We start from the raw sequence: 22,947 nt of genomic DNA, 5'->3' as shown, positions 1-22,947 counted from the left end.
ACTTCCTCAGAAACCAGGGTTGAGGCCGCACTTGGCTGTGTTATATCTGAAAGGCCCTGTCAGGCACTGCTAGTGCAGCACGTTGTACTCCTAGTTAGGGGAGCAGTTTGGTAAGCCATTCGGTATGTTGGGCAGTAGAGGCAACCTTCCACCAATGCTAGTTAAACAAATCAAATGCAGTTTCTTAAATGAGATTAAACATTATTAGAGCAGGCAAATCTCACATTTCAGGAGCGACTTGAGCCATCAACACCAAAAGGTTTTGGGTAAAAATTTATTTTACATACTGAACATTGCCACTAACTGAATATTCAATGCAAGACTTTTTATTTACAAGGGGTGGGGTCTGGTAGTCTAATTGGCCAGTTAACTCATCTGCAATCCTGGAAGAAAGGAGTTGCCAAGCTGCAAGTCAGAGCTGGGGCGTAAGTTCAGCTCCATGCAGCTGAGTTGGGAACTTTTGCAAAGTCCAGCTATCCATCTCCATGGCAGGCTCCAATTTTCACTACTGACAGTGGAAACTGATGCAGACAGAAACATGACAACCGGCCTAGGTGAACAAGGGAATCACCAGGCATCAGATTCTCCAGCATCTGCCTTAGCTGGACACTCACAGGTTAGGCCTAACGACGATTTGAACAGCAACATCCTTGGAATACAGAACATTAAATTACAGGGACTATGAGGAAATGCAACAGCAGTTATGGTGGGGGTCTTCCTAAGTTAGCCAAGTGTTCTAAGTGCAGTAGGCTTGGCCCTGGACATCACATCATGAACCTCAGGGCAAATGGGCAGGAGACAGTAAATACTTTGACCAAGATTCAATCATACTGAAAACAAAGATCCTACTGGAAAAGCAAGAAAGGGTTCAACGTGACAGTAATGGGATTGTCCGCTGGAGTCTGAAAAAGCCAGGCTCATTCACGCTGCTCCATCTTCACCTTGGGGGGCCTCAAGAAGGTTCTGTTTTTCTTCTCTTTCTTCCCTTTTGTATTTGCCTGGAAATTTCTCCAGCTGTCCACACGTCCATCCCGACTTTCCTACGTATGAGGAAGATGAGAGTGTAAACAAGAAGCAAGTGCCATGACGCCAGAGTGTCCTTTCCTGTTTATATCAAAAGGGAAGCGTTTCCTGAGACGCCTTTCAAGGAGCGCAAGTCGCCAGAAGTAGGGAAAGGGCTTCAAAGCACTAAAAGGGCAGGTTGGTGGAAGAGATTTTGTAGTAGTCTGTCTTAGTAACAACAGCTAGGGCTTGTGGGAAGAAGAGAAAAGCCATATAACGAGCAGGGGGAACGTATGGGGAGGAACCACAGCTCAGTGGCAGAGCACATGCTCTGGAGTCAAAGGCTCTTGTTTCAGTACATGCTATCTCAGGTTAACAGGATTTCAGCTACCAGGGATGGGAAAGGGGCATCAGGCTAAGAGTTTGGAAGGCCACTGCCAGACATGACAGCTTCAAATGCAAAAGAAAAACTAAACTATACATTTTTGGGGGCACCCTGGTGGGTGTTCCTAAGCTTCTAGAATTAATATCTGAATCTGCAGGGAATGCTGGGAGTATCCAGAACAAAGCTGTGCACTTTGGTAAAAAGGTCAGCGTGTGCAGGTAGGTAAGCATACATACATAAAGGTAAAGGTAAAGGTACCCCTGCCCGTACGGGCCAGTCTTGACAGACTCTGGGGTTGTGCGCCCATCTCACTTAAGAGGCCAGGGGCCAGCGCTGTCCGGAGACACTTCCGGGTCACATGGCCAGCGTGACATCGCTGCTCTGGCGAGCCAGGGCCGCACACGGAAACGCCGTTTACCTTCCCGCTGGTAAGCGGTCCCTATTTATCTACTTGCACCCGGAGGTGCTTTCGAACTGCTAGGTTGGCAGGCGCTGGGACCGAGCAGCGGGAGCGCACCCCGCCGCAGGGATTCGAACCGCCGACCTTTCGATCGGCAAGTCCTAGGCGCTGAGGCTTTAACCCACAGCGCCACCTGCGTCCCAAGCATACATACATACATACATACATACATACATGCATATGTATAATAACCCTTTTAACACAAGCCTTGCAGCACAATCCTAAGCACATTTGCTCACAAGTCTGACTGAATTCAGTAGGACTTACTAGAGAATAAGTGCGCTTTGAGATTAGACTGCTAAAATGCTGATAGGACAGCCAAAGCTGCAAATAACAATTACCTCAAAATTCTTCTGCCACTCTCGCTCACGCTTGGCTTTCTCTTGAGCCTCTATTTCTTCTTCTCTTTGCCTCTTCCTAGAATAAGAGCCAAGGAGAAAAATTAGCATTGCATTCCCTGTGAGTAAAATGGTACAGTGGTACCTCGGGTTACATAGCACTCCACTAACCCAGAAATAGTGCTTCAGGTTAAGAACTTTGCTTCAGGATAAGTACAGAAATCAGGCTCCGATGGCGCGGCGGCAGCAGGAGGCCCCATTAGCTAAAGTGGTGCTTCAGGTTAAGGACAGTTTCAGGTTAAGAACGGACCTCCGGAACGAATTAAGTACTTAACCCGAGGTACCACTGTACTGGGGAATGGGGGCCAGGACTAGATTAAGGATCAGCGTTGGTCAGCAAGGAGACAGGATGAGTTAAGGGAGATCAGCTGGATGTTTCCCTCGACAAGGATACAGGAGACAGAACAGATGGGAGAAATCTGGGAAAGGAATCCTATTTGTGTATATGACTCCCATCATCCCTGGCCATTGGCCATGCTGGCTGGGGCTGGTGGAAGTCGAGAGCCCAACAGCATCTGGAGAGTCAGAGATTCCTCAGTATATCCACATCTCTATGCTATGACCATCCACGTATCTCACCACCACTTTTTAAATTTAAGTGTGTGCCTCTGAGAAGGAAACAGCATATTACCCATACCAAACCCTTGGCAGAGGACAGGGTACGAATTTAGAAAATATGACATTAGGCTTCTATATGACAAGCCACCCACACTGTCTTGGATAAAGCCCTTTGGAACAGCTTGTTCCTGCTATAAGATGACACTTTTGAAAATGGGTTGAAATCTGGCATATTTAACGCTTGCTGCAATGAAAAGGGCCTTGGGTGCAGAGTGCTGGGGCCCAAATTAAAATGCAGGACTTGGATCCTCCCAGAGGAGACGCACTTAGTACAAAAATAAACCTGGCTTCAGAGCAAAGAAAAGGGCAGAAAACACATTAACTGGATCTCTCAGCCTACAAGCCTTGTAAAACAAAGACTGCCACCTGGAGCTCCCATCTCGATATTACAATGCAAGAGCTCTTTTCCTAAACTATGTATTTTCTCCTAGTCATCCTAGATTATTACTTTTTCCAGTGCATGAGACACACTGCAACCCACCTCATCACCTTGCGAATAACTTATGTAGTGCAATACTCTTTTTCTCCTACAAAACTTAAGTTTGTGGTATAAATGGGCAGAGCACTGGTTTCGGGCATATATTAGGTGAATTCAATCCCTGCTCCACAATACAGCTCAGAGGGCTGCATAAGACAAGTATCAATCCCTTAATGTAACATACATCATGTGCTAAACAAAACATATTGTGGCAACTTAAATAATAAGAGTTGGGCTCATGCATACAGGCATAGAATTATTTATTTTAATAGTGGGACAAATGCCTGTAAAAGACAAGAGTACAAGTTTGTGGTTACAAGTACAAGTAAAGGTTAAATCTATACAAGGTACCACAGTCACCATCAGCAATAGGTAGAAAAATGAATTCTAATCAAAACAATTTCCTAGTTTTGGCATATTTTATCTTGGAAGATTTATGAACTACTCACATTATAGCATGCTATGCTATCACCTATTTACAGCTGTTCATAAATGGTTAGCATGCCTGCCTTGTATACGTTTAAGCTTTCTGTAGAATTGTGTTGTATTTCTTGGCCATTTTTTCAATTTCAAACACCAAGGTAGGTGCATGTGTGTGATATATATTTATATACCCACACAAGAAAAAAGTAAACTGAGGGTAACAGTTCATGCATCTGATGAAGTAGGTTCTAGACCACACATGCTTATTACACAGCAATAAGATGTATTAGGGTTCTTTTTAAGGTGTCAAAAGCCTCTTTGTTATGCTTCTTGCAACAGATTTAACATAGCTGTCTCTCTGGGAGCATGTGTAAAGCTGCTCATTGGGTTAAACCAGGGGTCAGCAAACATTTTCAGCAGGGGGCTGGTCCACTGTCCCTCAGACCTTGTGAGGGGCCGGACTATTTTTTTTTTTGGGGGGGGGGATGAACAAATTCCTATGCCCCACAAATAACTCAGAGATACATTTTAAATAAAAGGACACATTCTACTCATGTAAAAACACGCTGATTCCTGGACCGTCCGCAAGCCGGATTTAAAGGCGATTGGGCGGGATCCAGCCTCCGGGCCTTAGTTTGCCCACCCATGGGTTAAGCGTTATAAAAATGCTTAATAAAATAGCATTTCCCTCCCCCTAAGGCTATTTTTGGAAAACCGCAACAACTCAGATTTCAGATGCTGCCTACATGCTCCACGATTCCTAACTACATGGGCTTCAAGAAAAGCAACACCAAACACAATACCCCACTGCTTCTCCTACCTTTCATGCATTTCTTTTGCTTCTCTTTCTTTCCTTTTAATTTCGAGTTCTGCAAAGAGCTTCATTGTCTGTTTGTACACCGCTTGTTTGAACTGTAAGAAACACAGGTTTAGCACTCATACCAAGGGCCCAGTTGCAATGTAACCTTTCATTTAATAACCCCTGGGCCTGGAAAAATGAAAAGCTTTATACAAAACTCCTTCCCTCACCCCCCCTCCACAGGACTGCATGCACAAAAAAATGACACTGCAGCACACACTAGTCGGACACTTCAGAGGCCGGGACTTAAAATACTATATCTTCTACCAACCCATCACGCCGCTAGCACATTCCAGTATAATCTTTCAAATGTTTATACAAGACACCACCCTGCAGTAAAGTTCTTAAGAATGGAATTGTTTTCGAGTTTGGGAAAGGTAACAGGCTGCAATCTCTGAGTAGACATGGTTAAGGCTATCCCGTAAAACTGCAGTGAAAAGCAGTAAATCTCAGCACACGACAGTAAAATGAGGACGAAATAATGAAAAGGAAGGGAGAGCGAGCAGGGACTTGGCAAATATATATATATCTGTTGGGAATACTTCCATATTACCTGCTAGGCGAGGTTTCCCAAGCAGGTCACAGTATATTTAAAACACGGTGAAACAGACCGGGCCCAGCATCAGCCGCCTGAGACAGCTGTGGCACCCAAGCAACCTGACAGTCTCCCCACCTTCAAACCCTCCCCAGCACACCAAGTGGCTGGGTCTGAGTGAGCAGGTGATAAGCATATTGACATTAAGGGAATAATGGCAACTAGGCCATACATATCAGGCACCCGGTCTGGGAGTGCTGTCATTTAGATCAGTGTTTCCCAACCTTTGGTCTCCAGCTGTTTTTGGACTACAACTCCCATCATCCCTAGCTAGCAAGACCAGTGGTCAGGGATGATGGGAATTGTAGTCCAAAAACAGCTGGAGACCAAAGATTGGGAAACACTGATTTAGATGTCCCTCAAGTAGCACTGTGGGGAAATTGAAATAGCAACAGCCTGGCTGTCCAGCACTCATAGAGTGATGTTGCATCCCACCAAGCCTACTGGGGGCCCACAAATGTAAGAGGGGACCCAAAAGGCACTCAAGAGACACTGAGGAGGTTTACAATTCTCCAGCCTCAAGGCCTCAGATGTTCCAAGATGTGTATTGCTCCCAAATCATAAACCAACAAAGTACACCCCAGGCCTGGGAGACCCCAGCCCTGCCAACCAAGTATATCCTGCTAGTCAACTTACTACTTCTTGATCATCTTCTTCTATGTTGGTTGGCCTGCCTTCTTTCTTTAACTGTTTCTTTTTCTCTTTTGCCTAAAAAGGTATCACAGGTAAGGAGCACAGAAATCTTACAGAACTCTGAACTGCACTAGGCTTGTTATCACTTCTGCGGCTCATTCTGACAGCCATAAGATCAATCAGCACAGGCACTGATGTCATGGGCCCTGAGTGAAAACAGATTTCCAAATTTGTTTACTTTTTACTGTCTGGATATCCAAGTTAAAAATATAAAAATGCAAGACAATCTAGGGCATTTGAACTTGCTACTTTGAATCATCAGCCGGTACTTGTCAGAATCACTGTAACACTGTTAACACCAACTCTGCTAAATTTTAACTACAGAAGGTCTTTGGATAAACTGAACTTTATTAGCCTGTTTATTTTTATTTTTGTTCCGGCTTCTCTCAATAAGAAATTTTAAGCCCCCCCTAGAGGATTTTGGGCTTACAGCAGTGACATTATTTTACTTTCTCTTTCCTTTCCTCCTATTCGACGGTGCTCTGGGGCTGCTGTATTCCCATGGGAACATCTGAATTTGACCTTGACTCAGAGATAAACTTGGAATGAGCGGTACAAGAAGAATAGGACCAAGAACTAGACAAACAACCCTAACCTCAGCTTTACAGACATGTAGATCTTCTGTACCTACTTTGCCCTCAGCAGGGGGAGAAGAAAGTGTGCCTGTGCTGCCGTTGGAAGAAGGAACAGAGCAGCTACAACTGGAAGATATGGCCACAGGAGCAACTGCTGCAATTTTAGAGAAAATATATGAAAAATTGGAATCTTTGGACAAGAGAGTGGAATCTTTGGACAAGAAAGCTGATGAACAAACAGCTAAAATAGATCAAAACACAGCCTGTCTAAATAAAATAACTGGACAGGTAGCACAGAATGTACAAGCAATTGGAGAATTAACTGAGGCCACTATTGAAAATCGCAAATTAGCTGAGGCAACCAGCCAAAAAGTTGAAAATTTAGAACAAGAGGTAAAACCATTCTGCAAACAAGTCGAAGGGCACCAGACGTATCTGTCCATGCTAGAATTGCGGAATCGGGAAAGTAATTTAAGATTAAGGTCAATACCAGAGGTTGAAGAAGGTAACTTAGCTGAGTTCCTGACCAAAGAATTTACCAAGTTCTGGCCTATCCAAGAGGAAAAGGACTTTAGAATTATATCGGCTTTTAGACTTGGAAAATTTGCAAGGAAAGACAAGCCCAGAGACTGCCTGATAATTTTGAGATCAAAGGAGGAAAGGGACAAGATATTAGGCTTACACTACGAAAAGTCACTGGACATTTTGGATAAAAGGGCTGAAATTTACAAAGATATCCCGAAACAACTGTTGGATCTTAGATCCGCCTACCTTGAACTGGTTGGATTGCTAAGGAGTAATTCAATTATCTTTAGGTGGGAATTTCCCCAGGGATTATCTTTCACTTTCAGAGGGAAGAAGGTTAAAATCAAAACACTTGAGGACAGAGACAAATTTTTGATTGTTCACAGAGAGGACCTTCAGAAAGGAATTGAAACACCCTTTGGGCCTGGAGCATCGGCTGTACCTTCACCCCCAGAACCTGGAGACCCAGAAAAAAAGACACCACCACCAGAACAATAACAGATTTATCCAGGATGTCTCTGCAACTTTTGAGCTGGAACATTCATGGTTGTAACTCCCCGGAAAAAAGGAGGAAGATATTTCATATATTAAAAAAGGAACAATTGGACATTATCTGTTTGCAAGAAACACATGTGATCAGGCTCCATAGGAAAGTGTTAATTAACAAAAGACTAGGCCAAGAATTTATCTCTTCGGACAAAGTAAAGAAGAGAGGAGTGGTGATTTATGCAAAGGAGAGCCTGGCACCTAAACTCTTATTCAAAGATGAACAAGGAAGAATTGTGGCAATTGAGATACAACATCAAGGAGAGAAATTTATGATATTAGGAATTTATGCACCGAATGAGGGGAAATCAGAATTTTACAAGAAGTTGCATGAGAGCGTCCTGGACTATCTGGACTATGATAACATCATCATGATGGGAGATATGAATGGAGTGGAATCAACCAACATGGATAAGTCACAAAATCAAAATATATCAAAAGATGGCAGACTACCTAAGACTTTTTTTCAACTGACTGACAATATGGACTTGATTGACATTTGGAGGACAAAAAACCCCTTGGGAAGAGAAGGAACATTCTTTTCTGAAGCCCAGCTGACATGGACAAGAATAGACCAAATATGGATATCTAGAGGCCTGGCACCGAAGACCAGAAAGGTGGAAATCTGCCCAAAAACCTGCTCCGACCACAATGCTGTAAAGATGGATATGACACTACTACCATCCGGCTCCTTTAGGTGGAAGATGAATGACAATTTGTTCAGAGATCAGGAGATTGTTAAAAAAGCCCAAAAAGTTTTGAAGGACTATTTTGAGATAAATTTGAACACTTCAGTGGAAAAAACAACTATCTGGAAGTCCAGAAGTGATAAGAAAATATGTGATATGCAATGTTATGTTCATTTTTTTTTTTACTGTAAATGAAAAATTCTTAATAAATATTTTTTTTAAAAAAAATAAATAAAAATATAAAAATGCAAGTACAAGGAGACATGATCAGCGATAATGCTACAGGATTATTTTTTTAAAGAATAGTTTATAGTTATCCTGGCTAAAAGGAGGCTAGCTAAAAAGACTGCAAGTTGAACAGAAGCTGGACACTCTATAACTTTCTTCCTACTTCCCACATATATGTCATTATGGTCAGGCCCTCTCAGTCCCAGGCCACCTCCAGCTTTTGGGACCCCTAGCCATAATAATAATAATAATTTAAAAATGATGACATATGTGGGGAGGGAGGTATAGAAAAGAGCCGGTGGTTGGTTGGCTTGATAGTCACCTGATCTTAAGAGAACATGCTGATCTGTCTAATCTTGTGCCATCAGAACTGATATATTTTTATTCATATCTACAAGTTACAGTTCTTTAACGTGACAAAATCTTTATCAGTTAACAAACAAACCATGTCTTTTACTACATCTCATCTCTTATTTGCTTAAAGATACGTCTCTAACCTGAGAGTGTGTCACATCTGGGTGTGATGCACATTTTTAAAAATTCCAAACGCCAAAGAAATGAAAAGCATCTAAAATTCAGGCACAGGCCAAATGCATTCCCCCCCCCCCCCCCGGATTCACCCTGATTATGATACAGGATTCCAGATCAGTCCCAAACAGTTTCCCATTTGCTTTTAACAGAGCTCATTTTCTAGCTCTGCAATATTCTGCTTTTGGGGTTGGTTGGAGACAAAGAAGAGGAGTGAGGAATTTAGACAAGGATGGAAAATTAGGCGGCATTCTAATCCCTCTCTAAGCTCCTCACCCATCACATACTCAAAGGTAAAGTGGCACAGCAAGAATTCCATCTAATTCAACAGCAAGAATGTGAGCAATGTGGGAGCAGAGAGCTCTGAAGGGATATGCCTAGCCAAACTAAAGCTCTGAACACATGAAAACGTTTAAACAATTTAACATAATCCACTCAAGCTTGTGTCTAGGATGGTATATGGCAGAAAGTATCATAATAAATCAATCTTATCTCCCATCAGCAAAAATGTTTAAGTTACATTTTTTTCCTAGCAGAATTTTAATAAGACAGCTTCAAAATAAGTTTAAATGATCTATTAGATTTCATCTGCATAATAATTAACATTTATCAAATTCCAAGCACCAATAGTTACATTTGGTATGCCTCCCTGTTCCCATTTCTAATATTTCAGTTCTAGTTATATTTGCAGAAAATCAAAATCATGGTTGAATAAAATATAGAAAAGCTCTGTTCTAACCTGAACTATGATGAGGAAACACTTTAGCTCTAAGCAAACATAAAACTGCACCCCCTCCCTAGGCATCAAGCTCAGTCGCTTAATCCCCTCCCTCAAATCAGAGGCTAGCTGTCACACACCCACGGTACTTACAATGTGCTCTACATATTCCTTTCCAGCCTGTATCACGTCCAAGGCCCTCTTCTTTTGTTCCTGGTCCAGCAACAACTTGTATGCTTTGTCGACAGCTGACAAACCAAACATTTCTATCAGCACACTCAACATAACTTGAATGGTCTACACTGCTTATGCGATCAGAGCTTGAGAAAACACTAAGCCGTGTTTACTTCCAGAGATCCAACAGAGCAGCAGTAGGCAGCTCTCTTTCCAAGCTCTAGCATCAAACCCAACCGCATTCATTTGGTGCAATGCTAGCATCTGGAGCTTTAGAAACACAGGAAAATCAGCGAGGTACCTTCAAATGCCTTCTGTGCTCTTTCAGGATCATCTTGGTTTTTGTCGGGATGCACCAATATGGATAACTGTAACAAAACAGCGTAAAAATGTCCTTTTATCAAAAGGTGTGCTGTTATCACAGGGCTACCCATAACAGAATGCTCTGCATTGGCTTCTCTGCCTTGTTTATTAATAAAATGGCATCAAACATTCGCCACTCATTCTCCTCTTTCTGGAATAAGCCCTTCATCTGGATTCCCAGGCCTCCCCAATCTCAGCAAAGCAGCTGAGTAGATCAAATGAAGAAACCCACCCTAAATAACTACGGATTTGTGGACCTTAATACTGTGAATCTTTGTACAGATATTCAGTTAGGACAAACTAATTTCCTAGAGGGCCCTCAAATCTTGCTCCCCTGCAATTTATTCAAACTGTGAATAAAAAAACAACACCAAAGTGTTCACATCTGTGATTTCACAGTGCAAGACCAGGACTTGTTACCTGGTACAAAATTTGGCATTTTGAGAGTCTCAGCTTCAATTTCAAATAAAACAAAACAACAACACACAGCTTGCATACTATTTAGCTGGAAGAGAAAGCTTGCAAAAATGAGTAGTCTCTGATGCGACCTAAGTCAGAACTGAACTTCCAGTGCTCAAGGAATTAGAATGGCGGTGGGGATGGGGCTTCAGGGTTACTTGCACAGTCCCAATCCATGACACATGGCACATCCCAAACCGATACAGTGGTACCTTGGTTCTCAAATGCCTTGGTACTCAAACAACTTGGAACCCAAACACTGCAAACCTGGAAGTACAGTGGTGCCCCGCTAGACGAACACCTCGCAAGACGGAAAACCCGCTAGACGAAAGGGTTTTCCATTTTGGAGGCGCTTCGCAAAACGAATTTCCCTATGGGCTTGCTTCGCAAGACGAAAATGTCTTGCGAGTTCCTGCGGGGTTTTTCCCCTCCCCCCCTTTTCCTAAGCCCTAAGCCGCTTATCAGCTGATTCGCTGATAAGCCGCTAATCCGCTAATCCGCTAAGCTGTCAATGGGCTTGCTTCGCAAGACGAAAAAACCGCTATACAAAGAGCCTCACGGAACGGATTAATTTCGTCTTGCGAGGCACCACTGTAAGTGTTCTGGTTTGCAAACGCTTTTCAGAAGCTGAACGTGCTCCATATTGAGTGTCACGCTTCTGATTTGAGTGCCACACTTCCTTTTTGAGTGTTACTCTGAGGTCTGTCTGTTTTTGCTATTTATTTTGCATTTTTTGTTTTTGCGGCTCTTTTTTTGTTTTTGTGACTGTGTGGAACCCAGTTCAGCGACTGATTGATTAATTGTGTGACTGCACTACACAGTTTATTGCTTTCATTTTATGGATCAATGGTCTCATTAGATAGTAAAATTCATGTTAAACTGCTGTTTTAGGGGTTGTTTTTAAAAGTCTGGAACAGAGTAATCCATTTTGCATTACTTTCTATGGGAAAGCATGCCTTGGTTTTAGAACGCTTTGGTTTTGGAACAGACTAAATTTGAGAACCAAGGTATCACTGTAGTAGTAAAAATAAATAAACTGTTAAATAACTAGTTCTCTAACAAATACTCTGGCTAGGCATGTGTATAGGAACATACAGGATGCCTAGTAATCAGTAGAACATGAAACCAAATTTGGGTATAATTATGCCACCAAGAATACATTCTGGGAAAACAAACCCCAGATTTTTCTAGGGGAAGCTCATATCCAACTTCAAAGCCATTGTTGTTTCTCTGCAAATACTAGGGGAGAACACTTTTCCTCCTACTTCTGCCATATCCCTGCTAAATTGTCTTTGAAGGAGAAGTACTTTCCCCTCTCCTCACATGATTTGCTCCAAGGCTCTTTGTATTACAAAAATAACAACAGATGCATGTACCTGACGGAATCTCTTCTTTATCTCCTCATCTGTAACTTCAGGGTCCAACTGCAACACCTGGAAGAGACCAAAGTAACATCATCATAAGCAGCTACATTCTGAGCCTTTCTGCAATCTGGAAACTACATAAAACTTTCGTCAGCAGAAGGGTTACACTCCAGCAGACGAGGCTGTGATAACATGTCATGCCAAAACTCATGCTCTTTCCCAAGCTTACATCTTTGGTTATGCAACTGGATCTAGGCCTGTGTGTGCCTAAATGAGCATTTTTTTCTTTGGTACACAGACTGAGAAACTGACAGAAGTGGCTTCCTTGAAAGAGGACTGCCTCAGAAAATCCTATATACAAATAAACTCATTTTCCAGGTGATGACAGATATGTAGCCCACATCATCCATGTTTAAGAGGTAGACACCAACAGGCTCAGAAAACAATGTTTGCAAAAATATAAAACCTTGGGCCAGGGGGCTTAGGTGAAAAAAGTCCCCAAACAGCCCAGTGACCATTGAATGTTCACTGGCTATGGATATATGTGTGTGTGTGTGTGTGTGTGTGTGTGTGTGTATGTGTGTGTGTGGAAAACCAGGGCAGAGCAGAGAACGGAATGGAGTATCCTAGAAAACAGCATGGCTGGCAGGCGCAAATAATAAGATGTAATAAAAAAAAATAAAGGTATAAGAGTGGGACAGAGACAATATTAAATTAAAAGCATTTGCAGATGACGTGGTGATATCTGTAGAACCAATGGAGTCAATACCAAAAGTATTACAAGAGATTTAAAAAACTGGAGATGTAGCAAGTCTTAAGATTAATAAAGACAAAACCAAACTCATGGTAAAAAATATGAATGATGAGAGTTAAAATAAATTACAAGATGTGTCAGGTCTAAAGAATGAAAGGAAGGTTAAGTATCTAGGTGCAAATAATATAAATCTGCATAAAGATAATTATGTAAAAACCTGGGAACATATTAAAAGAAATTTGCAAATTTAGGACAGAAAGAGGAGTAGGTCGAGTTATGAAATGTTAAAATGATTGTAAAACTATTGAAATGTGTATATCTGAAAATCATAAATAAAACATCTGAACAAGAGCACTCTACACTGCAACACTTTGTGGCAGGTACTCTTTGCAGGTGCAAACTCAAGAGACAAGTATGACATTGCAGCTTCCATCTGCCTTAAAGAAAGTGCTAGCTATGAACTGAGCATGACTGTCAATCACACAATAAACAAATAAACAGCTGTAAAAGAAATCGTTTGAATGAAAATGTGCTTGGACTTACCTCAAATGGATTCAGATTGAAATAGGATGATCCAGGTCTAGTAAGCCTCTCAATCTGGTTTTTTGACGTTAGAACAGAGTCTCGCTTTTCTATTTGTTTCACCTGCAGAAATTAAACAGCCATCATTTATTAGAACTGTACATTATTAAAACATATGTTGAAAGGAACATCTGTAAATAAAGGTTATCTTCAGAGCCCAAGAGCAAAGCATCATTATGGGTTGGATTCAGAGATGCACTCAGAGAAGTGCTGCTCATGCTGGAAGGAGTGGAAAGCAATTTTGACTGATCCCTCCTCCTCCAGCAAGCCTCTGCCACCTGAACAGCTGCCCCGGAGGGTCAGGAGACCTTTGCAGCAACATGAGAGGCAGTATGGGGTACTTCAGGGAAAACTGGTACAAACTGTCTTCCCTGTCCGTTCCTCAAAACAAATTACATTGCTGGAAAAAAATATATTTTCCAGATGTGTGAATAATATATGGTGCATGCCAGAACCATATTTGTAGTGCAACAGGTTTCAAAATAAAGGAGATGGATACTGGTTTGTGAATTCAGTGATATAGTATAGGCTTGCTTTTGAGTGTATATAGTATTATCATTATTTCATCCTGCTCTTACATGAGGTTCCAAGAAGTCTCCCATTAAAGGAGTTAACCAGGTCTACCATACCTGCTTGGCTTCTGCAATGTTACAGCATCATGTGCTGCCAAATGACTAACTGAACCATGGTATAGAGTATAGACATTTATTATAATGAAGGCTGATATTCTCTGAATGACGATTTCTGTGCCCGATACCAGTTTCTGCATTTGCACATTGAAATCATATGGTACAATCCTGCACCAAGTAAGTGCCAGTACTCAAACATGTGGATCGGACTGTGAGGTATCAAATTCCAGAGGGCACACAACTGCAGCTGCATTAATTATTCCAGGTGTGCACCGACAACTGTTAGTCACTTAGAAGACTACACAGGATGGATACATTAAACCAGGCATCCCCAACCTTTGGCCCTCCATATGTTTTGGACTACAATTCCCATCATCCCTGATCACTGGTCCTGTTAGCTAGGGATGATGGGAGTTGTAATCCCCCAAACACCTGGAGGGCCGAGTTTGCCTATGCCTGGGTTACAGGGAACATGTTACTCCCCTGTTAAAATAACTTCACTGGCTACTGGTCCATTTCTGGACACAACTCAAAATAATAGTTCTGACCTAAGCCCTATTGGGCTTGAGCCCCGGGCTGCCATACAGACTGTGCTGATCTTCAAGCTGCTGCCAGGACAAATAATATTTTAACTGCTGCATTTACATACACAGAGATGTTATTTTAATTATCAGTTTTGTGCAACTTATGGTTATTATACTGTAATTTAATAAACGATGCTTTTAAATGTTGCAAACTGCCTCGGATCCCCCACTTGGAGAGAAAGGCAGGATGCAAGTAAATAACACCCAACAAGCCCTGCAGTGTGAGTCAATGTGTCTTATCCACAGGGCGGTGGGTTAGTGGTCCCAGATAAGCAGAAATAGGACTACAGCCACTTTTAAGAAAGCCCTGTAGTTAACAAAGTATGTGATGGCCACAGTATGCCCTTTTTAAATGTGTTGAGGGGTGTTATACTGGGTTGTGGTTGCTGCTGTTATTTTGATTATGCACTTTGCAGTTTTATATTCTGATTTTATCCTGCGAACCGCCCTGAGACCTGAGGGTATAGGGCGGTATATAAATTCAATTAATACTGTAACAACTCCTCCATGCACACAGCGCCAGATTTACATATAAACTAAACAAGCTATACAGCTTAGGGCCCCACTCTCTTGGCGCCCCCCAAAAATGTAAAGGAAAAAAACCTGGATGTAGATTTCCAAAATACAAGTTAAAAAACAAATAAGACCTACATACAGCAACAGTCTTTTGTGTTGTGTAGCTCTTATGATGCAAGTAATGGGCCCCGCCTGCTAGCCTGCTCCCTAAAATATCACTGGGTGCTCATTTCTATATATAGGGTGACTACATTCTGCATCATGGACTGGTTTCATGGCAACATGTGCAAATGGCTTTAGATATTTATTAGGTCCATAAATTACCATATAGCATATACAGTGGTACCTCTGGTTGCGAACGGGATCCATTCCAGAGGCCCGTTCGCAACCTGAAGAGCCCGCAACCTGAAGCGCCATATCTGTGCAGGTGTGTGGCGTGATTTGGTCTTGTGCGCATGCGCGAAGCGCGATTTACCACTACTGTGCATGCGCAAGCAGCAAAACCCGGAAGTAACCCTTTCCGGTACCACGGGATGCAACCTGAAAAAACGTAACGTGAAGCAAACATAACATGATGTATGACTGTATTCAACACAAAAAACTGCGACTATTTGTTGTTGACAAAGGACAGCTGGACATATAAAAGGCCCCATTACCTTCAATAGCTTAGGGTCTCATCAAACCTAAATCCGGCCCTGCATGCACACCAGATGAGGAATGGGTCCCTCTGCCCCTTCCTTCACCATTAAAGACGCTCCCCGGGGTCCCCGCAAAAACGCCAGATTGGCAACCCCAGGCAGCCATAGCCAGGACAGTCGGGGGGGGGGGGGTTCAAGAGAGGCCCTGGGGAACCGCCGATGCTCTAGTCATGCACCCCGCAGTAACACCCATAAATGGGCCCCTCCGCCCCAGGGAGCGGGGGGGGGTGAGGTGGGAACGGCAGAGGGAAAGGCGCGTCCCTGCCGCCCTCGCGGGACAGGAGTCGCAGGGAGCCCCAAAGGAAGAGGCCAGGGAGGGAGGGAGCGCCTTGTGGATCTCCCCCCGCGGCCTAGCCAGCGCCAAGGCCCGAGGAGGGCGAGGGAAAGCGGGGGGCTCGAAGCGCAAGGGGGGGAAAGGGGCCCAGGGACTCCGCACCTCCGTGTAGAAAGTGAGAAACGCCTCCTCGGCGCCGCGGCCCGCCTCTCGCTCCGCCGGGGTCGCCATCTCTCGCGCCACGTGACCCTCCGCTCGACCTTCCCACGTGACACGGACCCCCTTTCCCCACCTCCGCGGCTGAAGCCGCCGACACGTGACTGGCAGCTACTCGCCTTGCCTCGGAGGGGAGGGGAGGGGCTCTTAAAGGGCCAGCGCGCGGCTGCAGCAGTTGTCAGAGAGTCTTATGTCACAGGTTTCTTGCCACCGGCAGCAGGTGTGCTGTAGCAACCAACGGGGCTAAGCGACATGGCAGCTTTCCCCCTCCCCCTCCACAAGGGATGTTGTTAGCCTGAGCTTATGGTCAGTTCTCCCTCTCTCCTTCCGCCTGCCTCACAACAACCCTGCATATACACACACACATATTCCAAGTTTGGGGCACGTACTTCTGGGTTAGAATCCCAGCAGAGAAAGTCACAAAATAGGCAGTGAAGTAGGGTGTGGAAATATAGGCTGTTAGCCCTTCCAAATGAGTTCTAAAATGTCCCTCTTCCCACACGCAGGAAAAGGCCACACGTTTGGCAAGTTACAAATTGGTTTACTTACCACCAAACCCTTCAAAGGTCTGGTTATGTGCTTTTCCATACATCAGTCCGAAGCAGTAAAACCTTTTTATCGTTACAAAGTAGTGAAAGTTTCTAAATTATTGGTATAGGAACACAAGAAAGGCTGGTGAGAGGAATGTGGCTGAGATGGAGCAAACCAGCTCAAAGTTTTTCACACACTGAGTTCTCTGGTAGACTAAGAGGGGAGACAACACAAATGCTTTATTTGCCTATCTGCTCCCACCAAGCTAAGGGGAAGTGGCATAGATAAGCTTGGCAAGACAACTTACTCTATGGTACTACTGTGGTTCAGTTTAAGTAAGCATAAAGTATCGTGCAAACATTCTAACTTCACATACACATGAGCTGGTAAAATATATCCCCAATATCTGAAAAAGATACTGGGGTCATTTGGATAGCTCAAATGAAAATGTCAATGCAGTATGCAGCTGCTGTGAAAAAGTGGATTTCTTGCTAGGAAAAACCAAAGGGTTATACACACACACACACACACACACAAACCCTTTGCATCCAGGCAAGCAAGAGGCATTATTGTAGTTTAATGATACATTCAGCCAGGCAAAAGTACCTGAGAAGGGTGCAGAGCAGTGGCAGTATGGAATATGGCTTGGGTCGAGTGTGTATTAGAGAAACTAGGAAAGGTGGGTGCTTTTGGCCACTTTTGTGAAGCCTTATGAATAAAATGAAATATTATGCACGGTTCTGGTCACTGTATCACCAAAAGGATATTGCACTGTTGGAAAAGGTGAAGAAAAAGGCAACAGATTGGTAGGACAGAGACACTCCCTTATGAGAAAAAAGTTACATTTGGGATTTTTTAGTTGGGAAAAAGACAAGTAAGGGGGGTATATGAGAGAGGTTTATAAAATTATGTATGGTATGGAGAAAGTAGATAGAAGTTTTTCTCACTCTTTCATAACCTAGACGCTGGGGCTATCCAATGAAGTTGAATGGTGGAAGATTCAGGACAGACAAAATGATGTACTTCTTCACACAGTACATTTTTAAATGATGGAGTTTGCTGCCATGAGAAGTGGTGATGGTTTCCAATTTGAACAGCTTGAAAAGAGGTGTAAACCAGTTAATGTCATCAGTGCCTTCTAGTCATGTAGGATGTACTACCTACAGATTGAATTGGCTTTTATGTTTCTGTTTTTACTCTGGTCTATGGACTAATGCAATCTAGCTCTTTTTATGAATTGGCTTGCAATCTGCATTTTATATGTCTACAGTGGTACCTCAGGTTACATACACTTCAGGTTACAGACGCTTCAGGTTACAGACACTGCTAACCCAGAAATAGTACCTTGGGTTAAAAATTTTGCTTCAGGATGAGAACAGAAATCGTGCGGCAGCAGTGAGGGGCCCCATTAGCTAAAGTGGTACCTCAGGCTAAGAACAGTTTCAGGTTAAGAATGGACCTCTGGAATGAATTAAGTTCTTAACCCAAGGCACCACTGTACTCATAAGTAAATTCCATTGAGGCCTACTCTATTCCCAGCTCAGGAATGGAAGGCAAAATACTGGTGGACAACAAGAGGTTTAAAGCCACTCTCAAGGCAAAAGAAAAGCAGTATAAGCACCGAAAATTGGGGAACACTGGCCTGTGAGCGCTCCAATTGCAGAATAGCTTCTACCCAAGGCATCCTGGATTTTGAAGAAACACGAATATTGGACGAAAGGGAGAAATGAGCAAAGAGGAAGGCACGCCTGGAAAATCCTCAGTGTGATCAATTCCCACCTGGAAACCTATGTCCCCACTGTGGAAGGACGTATGGATTCAGAATTGGCCTCCACAGTCATGTAGGAACACACTGCTAAAGCTGCATTCATGAAAGGCAATTTTACTTGGCCACTAGTGATCGCCAAATATGCCCAACACAGTACTACTGTGCTCAAGGCACGTGTGCTGGGGATGGCATTAGGTCTATGTAACCCCAGTGCTTTTTTCTGGGGGCACGCATACCCCCCTAAACGTTTTGTGAATCTAAGTTTGGCCTCTTTGAGGGGCAGCATTCCAATATGAGTAGGAAAATGAGTGCGTCCCTAAACATTTTTAAACTATCACTACATTCCTCCTTCGGCGAACTGGCCCGGAATAACTTACACCACCATGACAAAAAAAACCACACACACACGAGCCTTGCAATCTGATGCCGGAAGTTCAGAATGTGAGCGTCCGTCGCCTTTCTTCCCCTCTACACATTTCATATCTCTATGATTTCGCCTTCCTCCCTTTCCACTTCCGCATGACCTTCAGGGCGAAACGTCGATTGGTCCGCTTTGTCTCGCTCCTTCGCCCTGATTGGCCCTTGCTTTACTTTCCCCCCCCTCATTTCCGGTTCCCAGGCAGGAAGGCGCATCATCAGATTTTGCTGGGGCTGGTTCCACGCCCCTCGACAAGGGCAGACTTGAGATGGCTGCGGTGGGTTCCGTCCTGAGGTGCGGTTTTCGAGGAGCCCTGGCGTTGCCCCAGCAACAGCGGGCCTGGAGCTCTGGCGCCGACCAGGTACTGGGCTGGGGCGAGGTGGGCAGCGGAGGGCTTCGGGGCCGCGAAAGGCCTCGGCAGGCGCGGTTGGAAGAGGGAAGCGAATCTGGAGCCTGATCCTCCTTTTCTCCCCTTGTTTCCCCTCTTCCCTCCCTCAGCTGGGCGAGCTGGGCAAAGGTGCTGGGAAGGGCGGCGGCGGCGGCGGCTCCGTCCGTGAAGCTGGCGGGGCCTTTGGGAAGCGGGAAGCCGCCATGGAGGAGCGCTACTTCAGGTACGTTGCCCCTTGCATGTCGACATCTGCTTTCCTCCCTCCACCCCGCCATCCTACCTGCTGCCTAAATGTACTGGTGGAAGTGTCACGCCTAGTTCTGGGTCGTGCCCACGTAGTGTCTACTAAAAGCCGGATCTGCAACTTGTACTTTTGTATTTTTGGATATAGTTTTTGGGAGAGGAGGCGTTCGTAGGATTTGTTCAGCTCCTCTCTCTCTTTTGGCCTTGTGTGCCAAAATAAACTGACGAATTGTTTTAGGTTGGTGGATTATTATTTTAGTGGATTGTGTTCTTTACCTAAGTGTTGTGTGTTGATTTTTTTTTTTTTTTGTAAATTCTTTGTTATAATGTTTTAAATATTGTTTAAAACTTACCATGTTTTTGCCACTTAAAATGCAGGACATACATTTATTAAAGGAAATGCCTGTCCCTTTCTTTCTCCCCTGCTTTTGGTGACTCAGTGGTGGAAGCAAACTAATGGGCTTTTTTTTTTTACACAAAACAGTGACTTTGCTTTATGTACATTTTGAACTATGCACAGAAATGCCATAGACTCCAGTCCCTGAATTGTACGGACGTTTAGCCCCATTGATCACATTTTTGCTCTGTTTGTGTAAATGAGCTACCTGCTCCTCTATTAAGAATAGCACTTCACTCGTCCGATGTTGGATATAGATTATAAAAGCTTATACCACAATAAACAAATTTAGTTATTGTACTATTTTTTTCTTTTAGTTTTTGTTTGTTCTTTTCTTCTTAGAGTTAAATTGAAACATAAATCATGATGGTTCATCTTTCTCTTCTTCCCCTGCCCCAGCCTTTAAGGAGATGGGCTGAGGTGGAAATGTGATTTGATGCAGAAAAACAGCAGAAGGGGGAAGATTGAGCCATTTTAATTTTTTTGTCTTCTCAAAAAATTAATAATCATCAGTTCAGGGCTTTTGTTACAGACAATTTATTGTAATATGTAGCTTGGCATGTGGCTGTAGTAGTTGCAAGCATCCTCAGAGGCTTACTTAACTCAGTGGAACTTGTGTAGAAGTAAATGTGGAAGGAATGCTTAGTCTGTTTATTCCATTGAAGATAAAGACAGGTACTATCTTAGAAAGTTAACCAAAAGCCAGTGCAGTATACTGGTTACACTAGAGAATTGGACTAGGAAGACCCAACACTATTATTTCTCAGCCTAAGGTGCAAGATTGTGATGGGAAAGAACCATACATAGTGGCTTGAGCTCTTTGAAGGAAAGGCAGAATATTAATGTAGTAATAGTAAATATTACAGGAATCAAACTCCGTGGCAAACCTTGGAAAACTGCGGTTGCTTAACTGCCTACCTTATGGTTTGTTTTGTGCCCTCTGAATGAGCTGGACTATTTTTATTATATTGCTGTATCGGCTGACTGGAGTGTATGGGGTGTTAGAGGAGGGGTAGTACCTCTAGTGGTTGACACACACTGTGCTCCTTCTGGGGTAGGTTGTCCATCTTTGGTCCCCACCATGCACTCAATTATCTGTGGCTCCTATAAACTGTCAGCATGCAACAACAGCCATAGCCCTGGAAACAGCTTCAACTGGTCAGCTAAACCAGGTGAGGGTAGCCAATGGGTCTCAAACCGTCAGTGGGTTATGGACTTCCCCTGCATGCGAAGACAGGCTCTGGCAGATAGGGCATACAAGACGTTTAGAGTACACCAGCAAGACCAAGAGGGAGTTTTTGTTGTCTGGGCAGCCCAGGTTCTCCATACACACAGCCCAGGCTTCCGCCCCGGAGAAATCACATTGGTGTTGCTAATGCAGCACAATCCATTGTCTCTCAAGATAGACAGATGTCAACAAGTATCTGCTGAATATGGGTGAAGGTGTGAAATGGTGAGGCTGTACCTACAATTGTACACATCTAATAGGCTTACTAAGGTTGCATATGTAGATGGGGGTACACTGCATTGCCCTATCTTTTGTGCATTGTCTTTAGCTGAAACTTGAATGATTAGCTGTGGTAATCTTCATTATTAATTCATACCATACTATTGCAGGGAGAAAGAGAGAGAACAATTGGCAGAATTGAAAAAACATCATGAAGATGAAATACAACATCAGAAGAAAGAAATAGAGCGCCTGCAGAAGGAAATTGAACGTCATAAGTACAAGCTCAAGAAGCTTACTGATGATGATTAAGTAAATTCCGTCCTTATTGGTGTGAGATGTATCTGGCATTGCTTTAAAAATGGTGTCTGCCGACATCCAAGGTCTTGCTCTTATCACAGTGTGAAATAAACAACTCACTCTCTTCCTTCTCAGTTTTTTTTCTTACTTAGCAGCATATCTAGCCATAATTATGTCTACTGAATCTTCCCCCTTCCCCAGGGTGAGATGGCAGGGGGTTACATTAAAGATTGCTAGCAAAGTCTCACATTGAGGAGCAATTTGGGATGTAATGATTGCATTACCAAACCATTTTTCTTACTGTTTTGTGCACCTTTTTCTTGTAACTGTTGGCAAATATAACACTCCCTTTGCATTAGTCAGGGAGTAGTAATAACTGGTCACTTGTTACTACATCAGGAGTGGGAAACATGTACCTCTCCAAATGCTGTTGGACTTGAAACTCCCTTTACTTCCAGCCTGTGTGGCCAGAATGGTGTGAGCTGACATCCAGCAACATAATTAGTGCCATAGAATGAATGTGGACTGTGAACACTAGTGAAATTATAGCTAAGAGAAACCACTTTTATATCAGAATCCAGTATTTCTCATTAAGCCCAAATGATTATTCCCAACAGAAGCATTTTGCCCAGTAAAGCAGGGCCAGCATCAGAACCTGGTATCCTTGGACAGTTGCCTCAGAACCCTGCTAGATGTCTGATATAGGCTGCCTTTAAAAAGGAGAGGTTTTGTCTCAGAACCTCTAGTTTTTGGAGGATCAAAAAGCAGCATGGAGATGTTTGAAAAGGGCTTTCAAAAAACCCATGCTGCTCATTTCTAGTCCTAATAGTTGGGGCTTCAAAGTGTAGTGTCAGCTGCTTGATATGTTGGTGACTGCCCGCCAGTGATCAGTAGCCAAGATGGGCATGGAACAAGCACAGGCAACACCAAATTGCTAAATTGAGTGTGAATAAACAACTGGAATAAATTCAATGAAATCAAAGAGAATGAAAGATCGGGACACTTCCGCTACGGTTTCTGATTTATCAGTAACATCCAAGTCTGAACAGACGCAAACAAACCCTACAGAATTATATCAGCATGGCAAGTATGCCTACCAACCACATTTCAGACAGGATGTAA

General features: G+C 43.4%; 2 protein-coding genes and 1 long non-coding RNA gene across 3 annotated transcripts; 1 reads left to right on the top strand and 2 right to left on the bottom strand.

The window, feature by feature from the left end:
• Window positions 1-260: 260 nt before the first annotated feature.
• DNAJC8 (DnaJ heat shock protein family (Hsp40) member C8) lies at window positions 261-16,428 on the bottom strand. The gene is made up of 9 exons (XM_079986372.1): window positions 16,280-16,428; window positions 13,378-13,479; window positions 12,093-12,149; window positions 10,196-10,262; window positions 9,874-9,968; window positions 5,855-5,926; window positions 4,585-4,676; window positions 2,189-2,264; window positions 261-1,040 (listed from the first exon to the last, which is right to left on the bottom strand). The coding sequence occupies exons 1-9, from the start codon at window positions 16,346-16,348 to the stop codon at window positions 918-920; spliced, it is 753 nt and encodes a 250-aa protein (XP_079842498.1). The 5' UTR covers window positions 16,349-16,428; the 3' UTR covers window positions 261-917.
• A 2,819-nt stretch (window positions 16,429-19,247) lies between these two features.
• Window positions 19,248-21,954, top strand: ATP5IF1 (ATP synthase inhibitory factor subunit 1). Its single transcript, XM_079986530.1, has 3 exons — window positions 19,248-19,411; window positions 19,549-19,661; window positions 21,696-21,954. The coding sequence occupies exons 1-3, from the start codon at window positions 19,319-19,321 to the stop codon at window positions 21,835-21,837; spliced, it is 348 nt and encodes a 115-aa protein (XP_079842656.1). The 5' UTR covers window positions 19,248-19,318; the 3' UTR covers window positions 21,838-21,954.
• On the bottom strand, window positions 20,030-21,689 carry LOC307221819. Its single transcript, XR_013841551.1, has 2 exons — window positions 21,235-21,689; window positions 20,030-21,121 (listed from the first exon to the last, which is right to left on the bottom strand). It is a non-coding gene; the product is annotated as an uncharacterized lncRNA (long non-coding RNA).
• Window positions 21,955-22,947: the final 993 nt, after the last annotated feature.

The sequence above is a fragment of the Podarcis cretensis genome, assembly GCF_951804945.1.
Source record: "Podarcis cretensis genome assembly, chromosome: 8".
NCBI classification, from domain to species: domain Eukaryota; kingdom Metazoa; phylum Chordata; class Lepidosauria; order Squamata; family Lacertidae; genus Podarcis; species Podarcis cretensis.
The sequence above is the reverse complement of the archived record's forward strand: the minus strand, read 5'-3'. Positions and strand labels throughout refer to the sequence as shown.

Bases quoted from the DNA above. Each gene is read 5' to 3' on its own strand.
- DNAJC8 (XM_079986372.1), bottom strand. From the start codon at position 16,348: ATGGCGACCCCGGCGGAGCGAGAGGCGGGCCGCGGCGCCGAGGAGGCG. The intron at 9,969-10,195 runs GTACCTCGCTGA...TTGGTTTGTCAG, and splicing joins AGCACAGAAGGCATTTGAAG to CTGTCGACAAAGCATACAAG. The intron at 4,677-5,854 runs GTAAGTTGACTA...TGTTTCTTACAG, and splicing joins AAGAAGATGATCAAGAAGTA to TTCAAACAAGCGGTGTACAA.
- ATP5IF1 (XM_079986530.1), top strand. From the start codon at position 19,319: ATGGCTGCGGTGGGTTCCGTCCTGAGGTGCGGTTTTCGAGGAGCCCTG. The intron at 19,412-19,548 runs GTACTGGGCTGG...TCCCTCCCTCAG, and splicing joins GGAGCTCTGGCGCCGACCAG to CTGGGCGAGCTGGGCAAAGG. The intron at 19,662-21,695 runs GTACGTTGCCCC...ATACTATTGCAG, and splicing joins ATGGAGGAGCGCTACTTCAG to GGAGAAAGAGAGAGAACAAT.